The sequence below is a fragment of the Myotis brandtii genome, unplaced genomic scaffold (assembly GCF_000412655.1).
Source record: "Myotis brandtii unplaced genomic scaffold, ASM41265v1 scaffold2514, whole genome shotgun sequence".
NCBI classification, from domain to species: domain Eukaryota; kingdom Metazoa; phylum Chordata; class Mammalia; order Chiroptera; family Vespertilionidae; genus Myotis; species Myotis brandtii.
Window position 1 is genome coordinate 190,944 of NW_005359533.1, and position 16,876 is coordinate 207,819.

The 16,876-nt window shown below is 40.5% G+C and overlaps 1 protein-coding gene across 2 annotated transcripts; it reads left to right on the top strand.

Annotated features, from left to right (window-relative positions):
- The first annotated feature begins 62 nt into the window (after positions 1-62).
- PRPF4 (pre-mRNA processing factor 4) lies at positions 63-14,840 on the top strand. Of its 2 annotated transcripts, none has more exons than XM_005867852.2 (14): positions 63-179; positions 1,091-1,271; positions 3,180-3,366; positions 4,207-4,294; positions 4,709-4,788; positions 4,956-5,049; positions 5,526-5,620; positions 6,614-6,672; positions 6,920-7,043; positions 8,596-8,685; positions 10,616-10,738; positions 10,850-10,957; positions 11,051-11,169; positions 11,672-14,840. In XM_005867852.2, exons 1-14 carry the CDS (start codon positions 153-155, stop codon positions 11,863-11,865), a joined length of 1,569 nt encoding a protein of 522 aa, XP_005867914.1. In that variant the 5' UTR covers positions 63-152; the 3' UTR covers positions 11,866-14,840. The 2 variants fall into 2 exon arrangements, with proteins under 2 accessions (XP_005867914.1, XP_005867915.1); XM_005867853.2 differs by having other exon boundaries at positions 1,094-1,271.
- Positions 14,841-16,876: the final 2,036 nt, after the last annotated feature.

Below are 16,876 nucleotides of genomic sequence, written 5' to 3' on the forward strand. Positions count from 1 at the left end.
GATTCCCAGCGTGCTCCACGCCGGCCCGGACGCTGCGTCGCTCTCGACCCACTTCCGGTCGGTGACGCAGTTCCGCTCGGCTGGGCGCGCGGTGGATTGTCTGGGAAGCAGAGTCCGACTGTGGCTGGGGTTTCGCGGCTCCTGAGCCTGGCATGGCTTCCACACGAGCTTCCTCCACGGTACAGATCTCCGCTCACCCTGGCAGGGGGCACCGCGGAGCTTGGGGGTCCCTGCGGAACGGGGCCTCGAGGGGTCGGGCTCAGTCCGTGGAGGGCCGGGGAGGAAGGCTGCGAGCCTGGGTCTGGGCTCAGCGGGCTCCGTCTTCCTGACGCCTGAGCGCTTTCATGTGCTGGAGCTCATGTGCACCCCTTGTGCAGCCGCGAACGGTCAATGCGTCTTCCGACGGGTCCAGAAACGGAGCTCTGAAAGGGAGCAGCGCCCTGGCCAAGGCTTACGTCATTGTCAGACTTGTTCATTGTAATGAGGCCTCCTCACGTCATAGGATCATTCCCCCTTCACGTCGGGGTGGTTATTTCATTCACCCCTTCTACTTCCCCTGTGATGAGCAAGAACCCTGGAAGCTCCATAAAACCCGAGAAGGGATTGCACTCCAGCCAGAGGAGTTAAACATGCTCCAAAGCAAACCTTGGATAGGAAAAGCGCCAAGAGAAATTAAGTAGTTTTATCAGCCTCTTCCTGCCTGAGATACTGAACGGCCCCTCCTCCCGCCCCATCAGTGAAGACACCTTTTTTTTTTTCTTACCCAAGGACATTTTTTCACATTCATTTTTAGAAAGAGTGTACGGGAGGGCGGGAGAGAGAGAGAGAAACATCGATGTGAGAGAGACACATCTGGTTGCCTCCCGCACGCGCCTGACTAGGGCCAGAATCTAACCTGCAACCCAGGAAAGAGCCTGGACCTGGGATCGAACCCCAGACCCTTTGGCAGGCGAACGTCTACTGAAGTGCCCTCCGTGTTCTTTCCTTTAGGGAGGGAATGCAGCTGAAACTCAAGATGAGCTTTGTTCTTTAGGGAAGCCTAATAAATGGCTGAGATTAAGCCGTAAATTAATCCAGGTCTTTGATTTAGCAGGCAACCAAAACCAAGGCACCTGATGACTTAGTTGCGCCTGTTGTGAAGAAACCACACATCTACTATGGAAGTTTGGAAGAGAAGGAGAGGGAGCGTCTGGCCAAAGGAGAATCTGGGATTTTGGGAAAAGAAGGACTTAAAGCAGGAATTGAAGCAGGAAATATTAACATAACCTCTGGTAAGATGCAAATTGTGAGTCCCTCTTTGTCTTTGGTGCTCAAATTTTCTGCGATGAATGCCTTCCTAAACTTAGGTATCACTAGTTTTTTAGTGTCAACATTTTTCTGTTTTTAAATTGATATCTGTAAATGGTCATACTTTGCCTACTCAGCTTAGCATCATCCAGAGAGCCTCTTGTTTAAAACCTGTTGAACAGTTTTTCTCGCATGAATTGTTAGGAATTTTACCAGGAGTTATTCAGCGTGTACAGCTGACCCATAAACAACATATTTTTAACTGTGTGGGTCCACTTATATGTAGATTTTTAAATAAATACTAATGTATTTTTCTTATGGTTTTCTTAATATTTCCTTCTCTAACCTTTATTGTAAAAATACAGTATATAATGCATATAACATACAAAGTATGTGCTAATTGACTGTTTATGTTGTGGGTAAGGCTTTCAGTCAACAATAGGCTATTAGTAGTTAAGTTTTGGGGGAAGCTATTCTGGAGCTCAAGCACAGCTCTGGCATTGGTTTGGAATTACTGTGGTTCACAGTAATCTCCTGTTTATAGTTTTCCATTTATTTTTCTCCCAAAATGAAATTTTAAAACATGTTTTTATTGATTTTAGAGAGACGAAGGGAGAGGTGGGGAGAGAAACATTGATCGGCTGATTTCTGCATGCACCCTGACTAGGAATCGAACTGGGGACCTTCTGGTGCACAGGATGATGCTCAATCAACTGAGCCACACCAGCCAGGGCAAAATATTTTTTAAATTATAAAAATAATGCTCTGGTCATTATTTGCTCAGTTGGTTCGAACGTCCCGTCCCGTACACCAGAAGGCTGTGAGTTCGTTTCATGGTTGGCAAATATGGGATGTTTTTTCCTCACATCAAATCAATAAAAAAAAATATCCTCGAATGAGGATGAAAACAAGTGTGTGTATGGACACACACACACACACACACACACATATAATTTTGAAAAAAAAATGTGGAAATATGTGAAGTAGAAAAATCTTTAATCCTTATTAATTGGATCTATATCTTTCCAAGAATTCAAACCTATAAAAATATAGAATTTTTTTCCCCATAAATGAAGCCATGATATACAAATTGTTTTATAACCTGTATTTTTCACTCTTGAGGATACCTTTCTATGTCAGTAACTGGTGGCCCATTATATTTTAAAAATTAACTTGTGATGTTTGTAATATATTCAAACAGTATAAAATAAAAAGACTTCTCTGCAGAAAGAACTTCTGTCAAGTTTCTCATTGATCCTCCCATGTGTTTTTTTTCTATACACATGTACTTTAGGGACTTTTTTAGCCTTTTATGCTGATTTAAACATAACTGCTTCACCACTATGCTTACCATTTTTTATCCAAATGCTTGTATTTGGTGTGAGTTTTTAAACTAGCTGCTAGTTTATTCAGATAGCTTTGCAGTCAAGGAATATCATTTTCATGGTAATTATTTCCAATTTACTTTCATTTGTAAGTGTCTCCATACTGAGACTGTTTTAGAGAGTAGCTTTGGCAAGTGTTAAAATAATGTTTCTATTATGTCTTTTGGATAGGAGTCCTAGTTAACTCATTTGCTAAAGATGCTCCATACTCTTTACTTTATCTCATCTAAGCTATGTGTTTATATAGGTACTAGAGGCCCAGTGCATGAAATTCGTGCACTTGGGGGGGGGGCCGGTCCCTCAGCCTGGCCTGTGCCCTTTCACAGTCCGGGAGCCCTCGGGGGATGTCTGACTGACGGCTTAGGCCCACTCCCTGCCTATGTGTATAATAGATGCCCTTAACTTGAACTAAGGGCATACACAAACTCCAAATGTAAGAAATGTTTTCATTTTCCCTATTTGAAGAAAATCTGATGATTATGCTGATGTTGCCTGTTCTTTTTACAGGGGAAGTGTTTGAAATTGAAGAGCACATAAGTGAGCGACAGGCCGAAGTGTTAGCCGAGTTTGAGAGAAGGAAGCGAGCCCGGCAAATCAATGTTTCCACAGATGACTCAGAGGTCAAGGCTTGCCTTCGAGCCTTGGGGGAGCCTATCACACTTTTTGGAGAGGGTCCTGCTGAAAGAAGAGAAAGGTGCCCTTTCTAAATACTCTTGTCTTTTAATCACAGCGTTCTAGTTCCAAATTTCAGTTGTTATTTATAGCAAAAATTTTAATAGAATGTCTCAGATGTTCTTAACAGAGTATCTTAAGTTGTGTTTAGATAGTTTAACCCATAACCTGAGTCTAAGGCCAATTTTTACTCCGCTACTAATTTTTCTTTATAAACTGTGAAGAAGGTGTTAACATGCTCCCTTTTCCTCTCCTCTCCCCAATGTGGAATTTTGAGTTGGATAAACATTTGTAGTAAAACTTGGAAAATTTAGACAACAAATGCATTCCTTGTCAGTGACATAAAACAGCAATTTTCAATTCATCTCACAGCGCACATAAACTAATTACTAAAATTTTGTGGCACATTAAAAGTATTTTTTGCTAGTCTGACAAAGGAAAAATAGGTATAATTTTGATTGATTCATATCAGATGGTTATTGTGTTGGCTATTGTAATTTTTTTATTTGACAGTCTAAGGGAAAAGAGGTCAGAAAACACGTACATAATTACATATTGTTTACAGTAGCAAAATTACAGTTATGAAGTAGCAATGAAAATAATTTTATGCTTGGGGGTCACCACAACATGAGGAACTGTATTAAAGAGTCGCAGCATTAGGAAGGTTGAGAACCCCTGCCTTAGGGTATTTTGAAGATTGAAGGAAATCACACTGGAAGTTTAGGCATGACCTCATGGATCTCAAAGCAGGTTGCTTGGAATTTGAATGGTGAGAGAATAGGGGAAGCTTGCTCCCTTCTTAGATGTACTTTTTCAAATTTTTATCTCATTTCTGTTTAAATTTCATTCTTTTTTGTTACAGGTTAAGAAATATCCTCTCAGTGGTCGGTACTGATGCTTTAAAAAAAACTAAAAAAGATGATGAGAAATCTAAGAAGTCCAAAGAAGAGGTAAAATATGTCTTTACCTTCGTAATGTAAACATGAAGGAGATGAGGGGATAGTTTTCTCATTTTATGTTTTCAGTGGTTTGCTTTGCTAGGATTGGGGGTAGGAGGGTTGAAGACTCTACCATTCAGGAATCGTTGTTGGGCTTAATATATGGTTTCTGTGTAGATATAAATGGAGATTAGTGAGTTTCCCATTCAGGAAAGAATATAGCATTCCTGGTGTAACTTTTAACAGGGAACCAGAAGCCATCTAACAAGACCTCACAGAAAGAAACAGTAGAAAGCACATGCCTGATTTCATCCTATTACTGAACTAATTCACCTTTATTCTGGCAGTTAAAATAGGGAATTGACAGCTACAAGTGGGGGCAGGAATGCTCAGACTTAATATTTCTTTTCTTAATTTAACTTCCAGTATCAGCAAACCTGGTACCATGAAGGACCAAACACCCTGAAGGTTGCTAGACTATGGATTGCTAATTATTCTCTGCCCAGGTGAGGAGAGCCTCTAGGAGAAAGAAGCATATTCTTGTTTCTTCTCAGGGACGGAGGACCTGCTTTATAATGACTGGTTGTTAAATGAAATTGAGTGTCAGATATTTGTGTAAACCCCTCATCTAAAACCCATCTACTCTCATAATGGTAATGTGTGCATATCATAGGGCAATGAAACGCTTGGAAGAGGCCCGTCTCCATAAAGAGATTCCTGAAACAACTAGGACCTCCCAGATGCAAGAGCTGCACAAATCTCTCCGGGTAAGATGCTGTCGGCAGTTGTTCAATATCCTAAAGGTTCTTATATGTTTATTAGATTTTCCCTTTTGGCCCACCTCTAGGAGGGTAAAGGCAGCTAGATTTATTCCTCCCTGCTTACACTGTTGCCATCTGTTTAGATGGCAGGAACCTACTGTACTTTGTGCTCAGCAGAGGCCTGTGGTTCTGCTCTTGAATTCTTCCCTTTAGGATGTCACAGCTGTACTGTAGATCTCTCCGTGGTTTTCTTCTTTATATTTAGCTGACATTAGGGCTAGTGATACTAAGACTGTAGAAAACTGTGCTGCAGTTTCAGATATGCCTTGACCCATTCATTCATCCATATAAGTATCTCCTAACCAAAAAAAAAAAAAGTATAAAAGAATCTTGGGTTGTATTAAAACTGTGAAGTTGCTTTGTGGAAAAGCCAACTCCTGGGTTAGCCTATTAATGATCATTGTATGTTGTGTTTTTTTAAGTCTTTGAATAATTTCTGCAGTCAGATTGGGGATGACCGGCCTATCTCCTACTGTCACTTTAGTCCCAATTCCAAAATGCTGGCTACAGCTTGTTGGTAAGTTACGTTTTTACAGTGACTTTTTTTTTCCTAAATAAGGAATAGGTTCAGGAAAAAAGTTAGCATGTCTTAGATGTCTATTTCTATGTTACCCTCTTGCTCTGCTTCTCTTGATCACACCAGACTAGAGATGCTACTGCTCTAACAATGTGTTATGCAGTAAAGTCTTTGTGAACAGTCCTTAGTGTTCACAAGGGACCCCAGAGATCATGACATGTAGCAGTATGTTCTTGACACTAGTATTTTGGAGCATGTCATGGAGTGAGCTATCTTTATTTTATTTTCTACTTACCACCATGTTTGCATAAAACTCTTAGGATGTGATAACTTGTTTTGTTCTATTTAGTTATTTTTGTGGGACATGGCCCACTAGATATAAGAGGGGAAACTTCCTTACATTGTATGCACAGGAACTACTTGACTAGGCAGCAGTTGAGACCGTGGTTCAGGAGAAAGCCGAGGACCTACACAGATACCTCCACCTCTCCAAGCCTCAGTTACCTTCATTATAAAGCAGAAGTTATCATTCCTATTTTACGTACCTCACAGGTCTGTCAATAAGGATCATTTGAGAAATTGGTGGGAAATTTCCTGAAAAAAGTCTTCTCAAAAATTTTTTTAAAAAGAAGTCTAAAAAAAGTTACATATTTTGTAAGCAGCGAAATGCCATTCATATTTAAGGAGATAGTATCATTATTAATGCTATTATTATTGGATAATTTAATTAGTCCTACCTTCCCTCACAAAGTGACCCAAAAGTTAAGGAGAATAGCAACTTGTATGTATTAATTATAGTCCAGTAGAGGCTTCTAGTTGCATGAGAACTAAATCTAGCTTTCTTCTATAACACTTCAAATAATAAGCCTTTTACTCTTTTTCTGTCTGCCACTGTAAAGTTTAATGGGGGTGGAAAGAGATTGTAATGTTACCAAGGTACCTTTTCCTTCCCAGACCAACCCTGGCTGAGATGCTTTCCTTTGTATTTGATAGGAGTGGGCTTTGCAAGCTCTGGTCTGTTCCTGATTGCAACCTCCTTCACACTCTTCGAGGTGAGTTAGAATGTTGTTTAAATCTGTATGCTTTTCACATTCTTAAGTCTTTTTTGTGTTTTGCTTTTATTAATGTGCTTTAAATATTAGTTTAAGTTTATTTTTAAAATATTTCAATTGTTATTTTAATACTCTATATGTCTTTATTTCCCTAATATATACCTGTGTTATTCATCATAGTCTGTATTTGCACATAAGTTATAAGAGGGTAGGAACCCTTTAACCTTCATCTCTTACCCTCCTTCAGGCCATAACACAAATGTAGGAGCAATTGTATTCCATCCGAAATCCACTGTTTCCTTGGACCAAAAAGATGTCAATTTGGCCTCTTGTGCTGCTGATGGTTCTGTGAAACTTTGGAGCCTTGACAGGTGAATATTACTGTTCTCTCTATACTCAAATCACTGAAATAAATAGTTGATTGGTTGGCTCTTAGGACCCGCAAATCTGACGTTTAACCCCAGAGTACTCTAAGAGTCGAGGAAACTTGTTATGAAAATAGAATAGAGCCCAGCTGGTGTGGCTCAATGATTGAGCACCGACCTATGAACCAGGAGGTCACGGTTCAGTTCCCAGTCAGGGCACATGCCCAGGTTGCATGCTCGGTCCCCAGTGTGGGGCCTGCAGGAGACAGGTTATCAGTGATTCTCTCTCATCATTGATGTTTCTATCTTTTCCTCTCCCTTCCTCTCTGAAATAAAAAATACATTTTTATTTCTTTTTTTTAAAATAGAGGTGTTTTTTTTTTGTTTTGTTTTTTACACCTTTTCTCATCAGAGTTGTATCAGGCTTTTTCTTGTCAACTTTAGAACTTGATTTTTTGCCTCTAACATAGTGGCCACTTTTTCCTGGCTCCATTACTCTGGAAAGATCCATTTTACTTCCTGTGCAATATATTGACGTTGAAGAAAGGCATTGTTTGGTAGATTGACTAAAGATACATTCTGACAGCATGTTGGTTCTTAGCAAACAGCCACAGGGGAGGGGAAAGTGAGGTTCTGTCTGGCAGTATTGCTAAGGAAGGGATGTCTTCCTTCCAGTAGCATCATCCTTTACCTAGACCAGTAGTTGGCAAACTCATTAGTCAACAGAGCCAAATATCAACAGTACGACGATTTAAATTTCTTTTGAGAGCCAAATTTTTAAAACTTAAACTATATAGGTAGGTACATTGTTATTAACTTAATTAGGGTACTCCTAAGGCTTAGGAAGAGCCACACTCAAGGGGCCAAAGAGCCGCATGTGGCTCGCGAGCCGCAGTTTTGCTGACCACGGCCCTGGGACTTTGATTACTTCTATATGCACATTGATAAAGTTCTCTTTTTAATTGCCCTCTTTAGGGTTCTTGTTTATTTCACTGGTGTTTCAGATCTTCCTTCTGTAGGTACTGGGTAATAAAATTTAAGGGTCACCCAAAGGGAACTAAACCTCTATGTATTTAGGAGTTCCTTTTTCTGTGTGGATCCTCGAACAAGCTAAAGTTTGAGATTTATATGCAATCCACTTGCACCAAAACTGCTTGATTTTTGTAGCCTCACATCTGTATTAAAGTATGTTTTCTTCCTAGAATCTCAGTACTACTTTGGTGCAGAGAAACTATTCTGCTTATCTTTTATTTTCTCTTAATTCTAAGTGGTATAGCCTTCAAAGTTTAACAACATAGTGAATTCAGGTAGGAGTGTTTCTTAATGCTTTAGGCAGTTTTGCCCTGTGAGCACATGAAGTCCCAAATCTTTTAAAACCTTGGGAAGTGACAAATTCTTGTTATACCTAAAGTTTTAACAAATTACAAGTGTGTTTATAATTTGGCTTCTCAAATAATACAAAATTGGTGCATCTGTATGCAACAGTTAATAAATTCAATGAATATTTATTTACATGCATATAGAACAGTTTACTCACATGTATTTGATTCCTTTTCAGTGATGAACCAGTGGCAGATATTGAAGGCCATACAGTACGTGTGGCCCGTGTAATGTGGCATCCATCAGGTCGTTTCTTAGGTACCACCTGGTAAGCCTTCCTATTGTTCTGTCTGTACTAATGACCTGGCCTGCACCCTCTCGCAATCCTGAACCCCTTGGGGGATGTCAGAGAGCTGGTTTTGGCCCGATCCCCACAGGCCAGACTGAGGGACCCCACCGGTGCACGAATCCATGCACTGGGCCTCTAGTATGCATATAAGATCTATGGTTAATCTCTGCCCTCCCTCCCCCCTTCCCTCTGAGATTCATCAGTCTGTTCCATGTTTCCATGCCTGTGGTTTCTGCTCCTGCGTTGAGCATCTGCTCCCTGGTGGTCAGTGTGCATCATAGATACCAGACGGTCACTTAGGCTTCTATATATTTAGATGGGCTTATGACATCTTATTAACCCTTTATGGTTAACTACCAAGTAAATTTTTAGAACAGAGATCTTCAAGGATTTTATTGTCAGTGAATCAGAATAGAGTATATTATGTAGTTAGAGGTAAGTGTATTTGCTCTTAAATTGCAGCATGCTTCTTGTTGCTAGGAAATAAATTTTAAAGTCACTAGTTGTCCAGAAAACTAAAATTTTCACTCTTTCTTGACCAACACTAGAGGTGTGTGTGTTTTGTTTTCTTTGTGTTTGTTGTTTTGGGGTGTTGTTTTTTTGGGGGGGCGTTGTGGGGGTTTTGCATTATAATCTTTGCTTCAAATTGGTCTCCCTTTCTGGTTCTATAAGTTTAATGAAAGACTCGTTCACGTTGTTTGTATGTATGAGTAGTCCCTTTTTCTTGCTGAGGAGTAATCAGTTGTATTACTGAGCGACAGTTTGTTTATCCAATTTTCCTACTGATGGATAGTTGGGCTGTTTCCAGGTTTTGGCTCATCAGAATAAAACCACCATAAATATACTTGGACAAGACTCTTTGTAGACATGCTTTTCTTTCCTGTCTCTTAAATAAATACCTACAAACGCAAATGGTAGGTCATAGGGTACATGTGTATTTAACTTTTGAAAAACTTCCAAGGGGTTTTCTAAAATGGTTACACCATTTTACATTCCCAGAATTCTGATTGCTTCACCTCCTTGCCAACAGTTGGTTTTGTCAGTCCTGTCATTCTGCCCAATCTAGCAAATGTGTAGTGAAACCTCATGGTTTTCATTTTTGTTACTTTGATGACTATTAGTGTTGAGTACTTTGTTATACGCTTACTACCATTTGTATATTCTCTTTTGTGTAATTTTCAGATGCTTTATTCCTTTTTTAAAATGTTTGACTTTTTACTATCTTTATTTCCACGTACATAGACAGTTCTACCACTTTCCTTTCCCTGTTGAAATTGTTTGACACCCTCATTGAAAATCATTTGACCATATATGAGTGGGTCTATTTCTTTTCTTTTCTACTCCACTGATTTGTCCATGATTGATTTTTGTATCCCCAACATGAATTTAGGGCCCAGTAAATATATCAACGCTTGATGAATGAAAGAACATAAAAGTGGAATTGGGGAAGAAAGAAGGCAACAGAGTCTTCGCTGGGCCATTCTTAGGGGATTCTGTTCTTAAAATAGGTTTATCGGAGTCATGGTTTTTCCAGTTAGCACCCAAGACAGATGTGCTTAGTTATTGAGACACTAGAGACCCGATGCACGAAATTCATGCAAGGGCCTTGGCCCCGCTGTCGCACTGACCACCTCTGCTTTGGTCCCCACCCACTGCCACGACCAGGGATCTCTGCCATCTCTGCCTCAGACCCTGCCCCCCACGGCTTTGTCTGGAAGGACGTCTGGAAGGATGTCCGGTCTAATTAGCATATTATGCTTTTATTATTTTAGATTGCTTATGCCAGAAAATAACTTGTTTTCTAAGTAGTTGCAGAAGCATAACTGAAGCTATAACTAATAATAATACCTTGCACATTATAGAAACTGAATAAATATATGCTGGCTGAATATTTGTGTGTGTTTTTTAGCTATGACCGCTCATGGCGCTTATGGGATTTGGAAGCTCAAGAGGAGATCCTGCATCAGGAAGGCCACAGCATGGGTGTGTATGACATTGCCTTCCATCAAGATGGCTCTTTGGCTGGCACTGGGTAAGGTTTTTTCCACATAGCCAGGGGCAGCTTGGTAGTCTCACCTCTTATGTATAGCTGCTTCCACAGAGAACTGGATTAAAAATGTTCATTTGCAAATTATTTTATCAGGGGACTGGATGCATTTGGTCGAGTTTGGGACCTGCGTACAGGACGTTGTATCATGTTCCTAGAAGGGCACCTGAAGGAAATCTATGGAATAAATTTCTCCCCCAATGGGTAAAATAAGCTCATTGAATGATGGGGTGGAGAGGGTTCTTGGTCAGGAAGTACTCTTTGTTTCTAACTTCGATACTACCATCTGATCCACAGCTACCACATTGCAACCGGCAGTGGTGACAACACCTGCAAAGTATGGGACCTTCGACAGCGGCGCTGCATCTATACCATCCCTGCCCATCAGAACTTAGTGACTGGTGTCAAATTTGAGCGTAAGCTTTCCTCCTGTTTTAGAATAATGAGAAAGACAGATTGCACTTTCATGGAATGCAGGCCAGGCTGTAGCTTAACTTGGAGGGGGAACAGGAGAGAATTTGGACTCTGTCAAAGAAGCAAATTATAATTTCCTTCCCTCTGCCCCACTTTCAGACAGAACTGTGGCACAGCATGCTTGTTGCTAGGAAGTAAAGACTTCGTGAGTGCTTTGCTGCATCTTTTTCTCCATGGAAATCATAAGCACCAAATCCTTAATATTATTCTGAACAGGTTGTTGAAAAAGCCAAAAAACATTAATAATATTATTTGTTTCCCTAATTTTCCCTGCAGTTGTCCCTTTTTCCTGGAGACCTGTTAGGAATATAGATCAGTGTTGGGTTTTTCTGAATGTAGAAATACCTTCTTTTTTGAAATAGTATGTTCTGGAAGAATTTTGTGCTTTTCTTAAGCTCTTTTGAATACTTAAATTCCTTAAGCAACTCCACTTTTCTCTTGCAGCTATCCACGGGAATTTCTTGCTCACTGGTGCCTATGATAACACAGCCAAGATCTGGACCCATCCAGGCTGGTCCCCACTGAAGACTTTGGCTGGCCACGAAGGCAAAGTGATGGGCCTAGACATTTCTTCTGATGGGCAACTTATAGCCACTTGCTCATATGACAGGACCTTCAAGCTCTGGATGGCTGAATAGGCACGACCCTAGAAAAAGGACTCCAACCTCAAGCTCTCCCTTAAGAGCCATTTTGTTGTATCATGTTTGTTGCCAGTTACCTCAGTAGATTGGATTCTGTATCAGCCCCTACTCCAAGCAGACAGCCCAGTTCCTGGGTGCTGGTGAACCCCTTTCATGCTTGAATTTTAATGTTATCTTCAAGCCCTGCCAGTAACTATATAGACAATTGTTTTTATTAATCTTTTGTTTGAATATCCTGTTGCCTTCCTCATAGCACTCAGGATTGTGGCTAGCTCCATTTTTAATTCTAGAAACTTGGCTTTCTATTACATGGTACATGCTTCAGGACTACATGGGCCCAGAGAGCAAGGTAGCTGGACTGCAGTCTAGGAGCCCTCAGGTAAAGAGGCACATCTCACCACATACTGATTAACGCCTGACAGAGCAAGAACCTTTCCTCTGCCCTGAGAATGGGAGGTGAAGAGGTAGACCCACAGCGATGCTCAGAGTTATGCAGTAAAGATTTTACCTCTTCCTGTTGACTTCACTTGGAATGTACCTGCATCAGGGAGCTTCAGGAAGCTCAGAACTGAACATTTGCCTCGGAAAATGTCTTCCATTTTTCTTTGATGTTGGCATCCTTCGTGTTACCGCAAAGCTAGACCATTGTGTCAAGATTCAATGAAATTTTTAGAAAGCTAACATGATGTCTCTATTGTGCAAACTCCTTTTTATTGGTTATTTAGAGGATATACCCTTCATGTCGAGGTAACTCTGGAAAAAATCCCTAAAGGGTATTATTAAACATCAACTGTGACTTTTTTTATTACATATTTGCTACAGAGTAAAATCCTGTTATGAAAGCTATACTTCAAATAATTATTTTGCATAGTTAAGTCTTTTCTGAATCTCAGCCTTTGGTTCATCAAAGTCCCTGTTTTTTGGGTTGAGATACAACATGTGATCTCAAATATGATTACTCCAATTTGTTCCCTTAATAAGCACTCTGTTAATCATTAAAAATAATATAGAGAGTGCTATTGCATTGTGGGCCCCACTACCAGTGAACTATACAGTGTCTGGACTCTAACTTTTACTCATTGGCTATCCAGCTGTTGCCTTCACCTTTTTCCACCCCAAATATACAGTCACTGAACTCAAAGTACAAAGTAAATTCATACAAAAATATAGAAATTTAGAAGAAAAGATTGTATATAGAGCATTCAAGGAGGGCTTGTATGATGGCTTCTCCTTGAAGTGTTGAACACACTTCACTTGCTAGTCCAGAGGGGCTGAGTGTAGCTTGTCTAGCTCTATTTTTCAAGCTATGATTGTGTGAATATTTTGTTTAATCTGGTTTCAGTTATAACCAAATTGTTGCATATCCTGTGTACTTGTTAAGCTTCTGAGTTCTCAACCCTGCTCTCTGTTGGGTACTGCACTATTGTTTAAGTATAAAGGGACACTATTTCCTCCATAGTTGGTCGTGAAAAAAATTATTTTCAATACTACCTTTGTAGTATGTGTAAACTAATAATGAACATTAGTGTATTAGCGTGTAATTTGGGTATAATGTGTTAAAATTTTGAGTTTTTTCAAGTTTAAATTCTATCCCATTAACCTTGTCTTTGGGAGTGGGGAGTCCAAGGGATTTAGAGGTGGCAACTGAGTGAAAACATTTTATCTAAGTCTTTGGCAAAACAAGTGTCTTGTGGAATACACATTTCTTCACTGGAAATATTTTAAGAAGGGGGTTAGCTAAGGAACATAAGCCGAGTGGCATTTTATAATGGTGAGATAAATATAGCCACCACTTAACAAGATACTCTGGCTAGACATTGCGCCAGGCACATTCAGACATCTCATTTAATCCTCAAAATCTTAGGAGTTTTCTTTTTACAAAGCTCAAAGAAGTTAAGTGACTTGCTCAAGGTTAACCACTTGTAAGTGGTGGATCCTACTCTGTCTCAGTATGACCTTATGAAGAGATTTCATAGGGTTGTATTGACTATGTTGGCAACACTGGCCAAAGACCAGCCCAGCCAGCATGACTTGTGCATAGCTTTAATCACTCCACCTTTTATACTGCCCTTTGACAAGTCACTGCGTCTCTTCCTCTGACTTCATGCCAGAGGGAGTTAATACTTTCACCACTTCTACCTCCTGAACCTATGAGGAGCCTATGGTGTTATCCAACAGGAAACTGCATTTTGAGATTGATATTTTGTTGTGCAGAACTATCTGCAGCATTGTAGCATGTCTGACCTCTAGAGTACTAAAAGCCAGAAGCACAACCCACCCACTTTATTGGTACATCAAAGATAGTCCCAGACATTAACAGAGGCCCCCTAGGAGGATGGCATTGCCTCAAGGTTAGAACTAAGTGTGAGAATAGGAGACATTGTAATGTTTCCCTGTCTCCCCCAAAATGTAAACCAATGTCTTATTGCACTTCAAGAGTATAATTCTTACTTTGACTGAAAGTCCTCCACAATTTACTGGCTGGGTGACCTTGAACAAGGTAGCTAAACTTGTGGAGCCTCAGTTTGACCTATGAATGGGGATGAAGTTTACTTAACTTTAGAGCAGTAGGCTGTAGTGCAGAGGCAAGTGTTCCTTCCTGAACTTCCCCCAGCTCCTCTCCTGTTCCTCTTGGCTCTGAGGACATGCTGAGCTCATTGCCTGCCACAAGGTTAAGGAGCAAGGATGTGTAAAGAAATGAAGTCAGTGGGGAGAGCTTGCATCCCAGCTTCGGTGTAATTATCTTTGATGGCACAAATGGAGAGGTAGGTACTAGTCCCCTGGCAGGATACATTGGTGACTTTCCAATTTTGTAATGGAGAATTTTTTACCCCACTTTTTCTTCACATCTTAAGACTGTTTGGTTTTATTAAATGTGAAATATATGTCTTGGCTATTTTGTAATATCTTGTACATTAAGACCCCAAGAATTTGTAGAAGCTAATTCCATTAAACTCAAAAATGTTAAACTCAAACCAACTCAATTTCAGGCTTCTGAAAGCTTATTTTACAAATTCTTAAAAAAATTTCAAAATGTTATCTTTTCATAATTGTGATGGTGTTTTATAACCACTTTGAAGTTGTTTTAGAGCCATGGGCCACCAGGCAATATAAAAACTGGGGAAGCAGCCGAAACCGGTTTGGCTCAGTGGATGGGGCGTCGGCCTGCAGACTGGGGGGGTCCCAAATTCGGTTCCGGTCAGGGGCATGTGCCTTGGTTGCGGGCACATCCCCAGTGGGGGGTGTGCGGGAGGCAGCTGATCGATGTTTCTCTCTCATCGATGTTTCTGACTATCTCTCTCCCTTCCTCTCTGTAAAAAATCAATAAAATATCTTTAAAAAAAAAAAAAGAAAAGAAAAACTGGGGAAGCAGAAATCAGGTTTTAGACACTGCAGAAGCGGCAATGTGTAGTCAAGCAGCAGCCCTGGTGGATTGAGCATAATCCCTTACCAGCGTGCTGTTCTAAGAATGTCAAAAAGAAGGGAGATTAAAAATGGCCACAGAGTAAGTGGATGCTACACAGACAAGGTGCCAGGACCAAACTGGAATTTCAACTAAATTACAAAAAAAAATCATCCTAAAGTTAGTGCTCAGAAGGCAGACACCTCGGTTTCCTCACACTGAGGAGGCCATCTTTCTCAGTCAGACCTTTGCTCTGCAGGCAGTTTTTGTCTGCGGGGGAGACAGTTGTCCCACCCTATTGGAAAACCTCCCCACACCTGAGGATGATTGCCTGAGGGCTTCTTAAAAGCTAATTCAATCAGTCTACAGCTGTGGTTCTCAACCTTCCTAATGCCGCGACCCTTTAATACAGTTCCTCATGTTGTGGTGACCCCCAACCATAAAATTATTTTCGTTGTTACTTCATAACTGTAATTTTGCTACCGTTATGAATCGTAATGTAAATATCTGATATGCAGGATGTATTTTCATTGTTACAAATTGAACATAATTAAAGCATAGTGATTAATCACAAAAACAATATGTAATTATATATGTGTTTTCCGATGGTCTTAGGCGACCCCTGTGAAAGGGTCGTTTGACCCCCAAAGGGGTTGCGACTCACAGGTTGAGAACCACTGGTCTACAAGCAGAGGCTGGTCTCTGGAGGCTTTGAGTATTTGCCTGATCTCATTAGTCAGAAACAGCATTTGACACTGTCCTGTAGAGATTGAAAGGTGTAGCAGATCTACCTAACACATAGCCACAAACCCAAACAGGCAGCCAAAATGGGCAAAAAACCCCCACCACAATTAAAGAACAAAAGAATTCTTCAGAAGAACAGATAAATGAAATGGAGATAAGTAACTTACCTGATACAGAGTTTAGAATGATGTTAAAGATGCTCAACAGCATGAGAAAAGATATAGTAACTATGAATACAGTCGGAAATATAGGCTGATGTAGCACTAATAAAGAACACACTGGAAGAAATACATAGCAGATTAAGAAAAGCTGAGGATTGGATCAGTGTATTAGAAGAAAGGGTGGGAAAAAATCACTCAATGAGAAAACCAAAAATTTAAAAAGAAAAAAAAGAAAAAAAAAAGGAAGACCCCTTAATGTACAAAAATTCCTTACCAGGGTGCTGTCCTCTGCCCACAACTGGGCGCTATGGAGCCTAATCCCTAACTAGGGTGCTGTTCTAAGAATGCCCACAAGATAGCGCTATAGAGTCTAATCGCTAACCAGGTTGCTGTTCTTAGAATGCCCGTAAGAGTGCACTGAGACTAATCCCCTACTAGAGTGCTGCTGTCAGAATGCGCTCAAGAGGGCGCTATTTGGCCCCAAACCTTAAAAGGGTGCCCTTCTCTAGAATGCCCAGAAGAGGGCGCTAATGACCCTAACCAGCCGTGGGCAAACTACGGCCCTTGGGCCAGATCCGGCCAGTTTGAAATGAATAAAACTAAAAAAAAAAAAAGACCATACCCTTTTATGTAATGATGTTTACTTTGAATTTATATTAGTTCACACAAACACTCCATCCATGCTTTTGTTCCGGCCCTC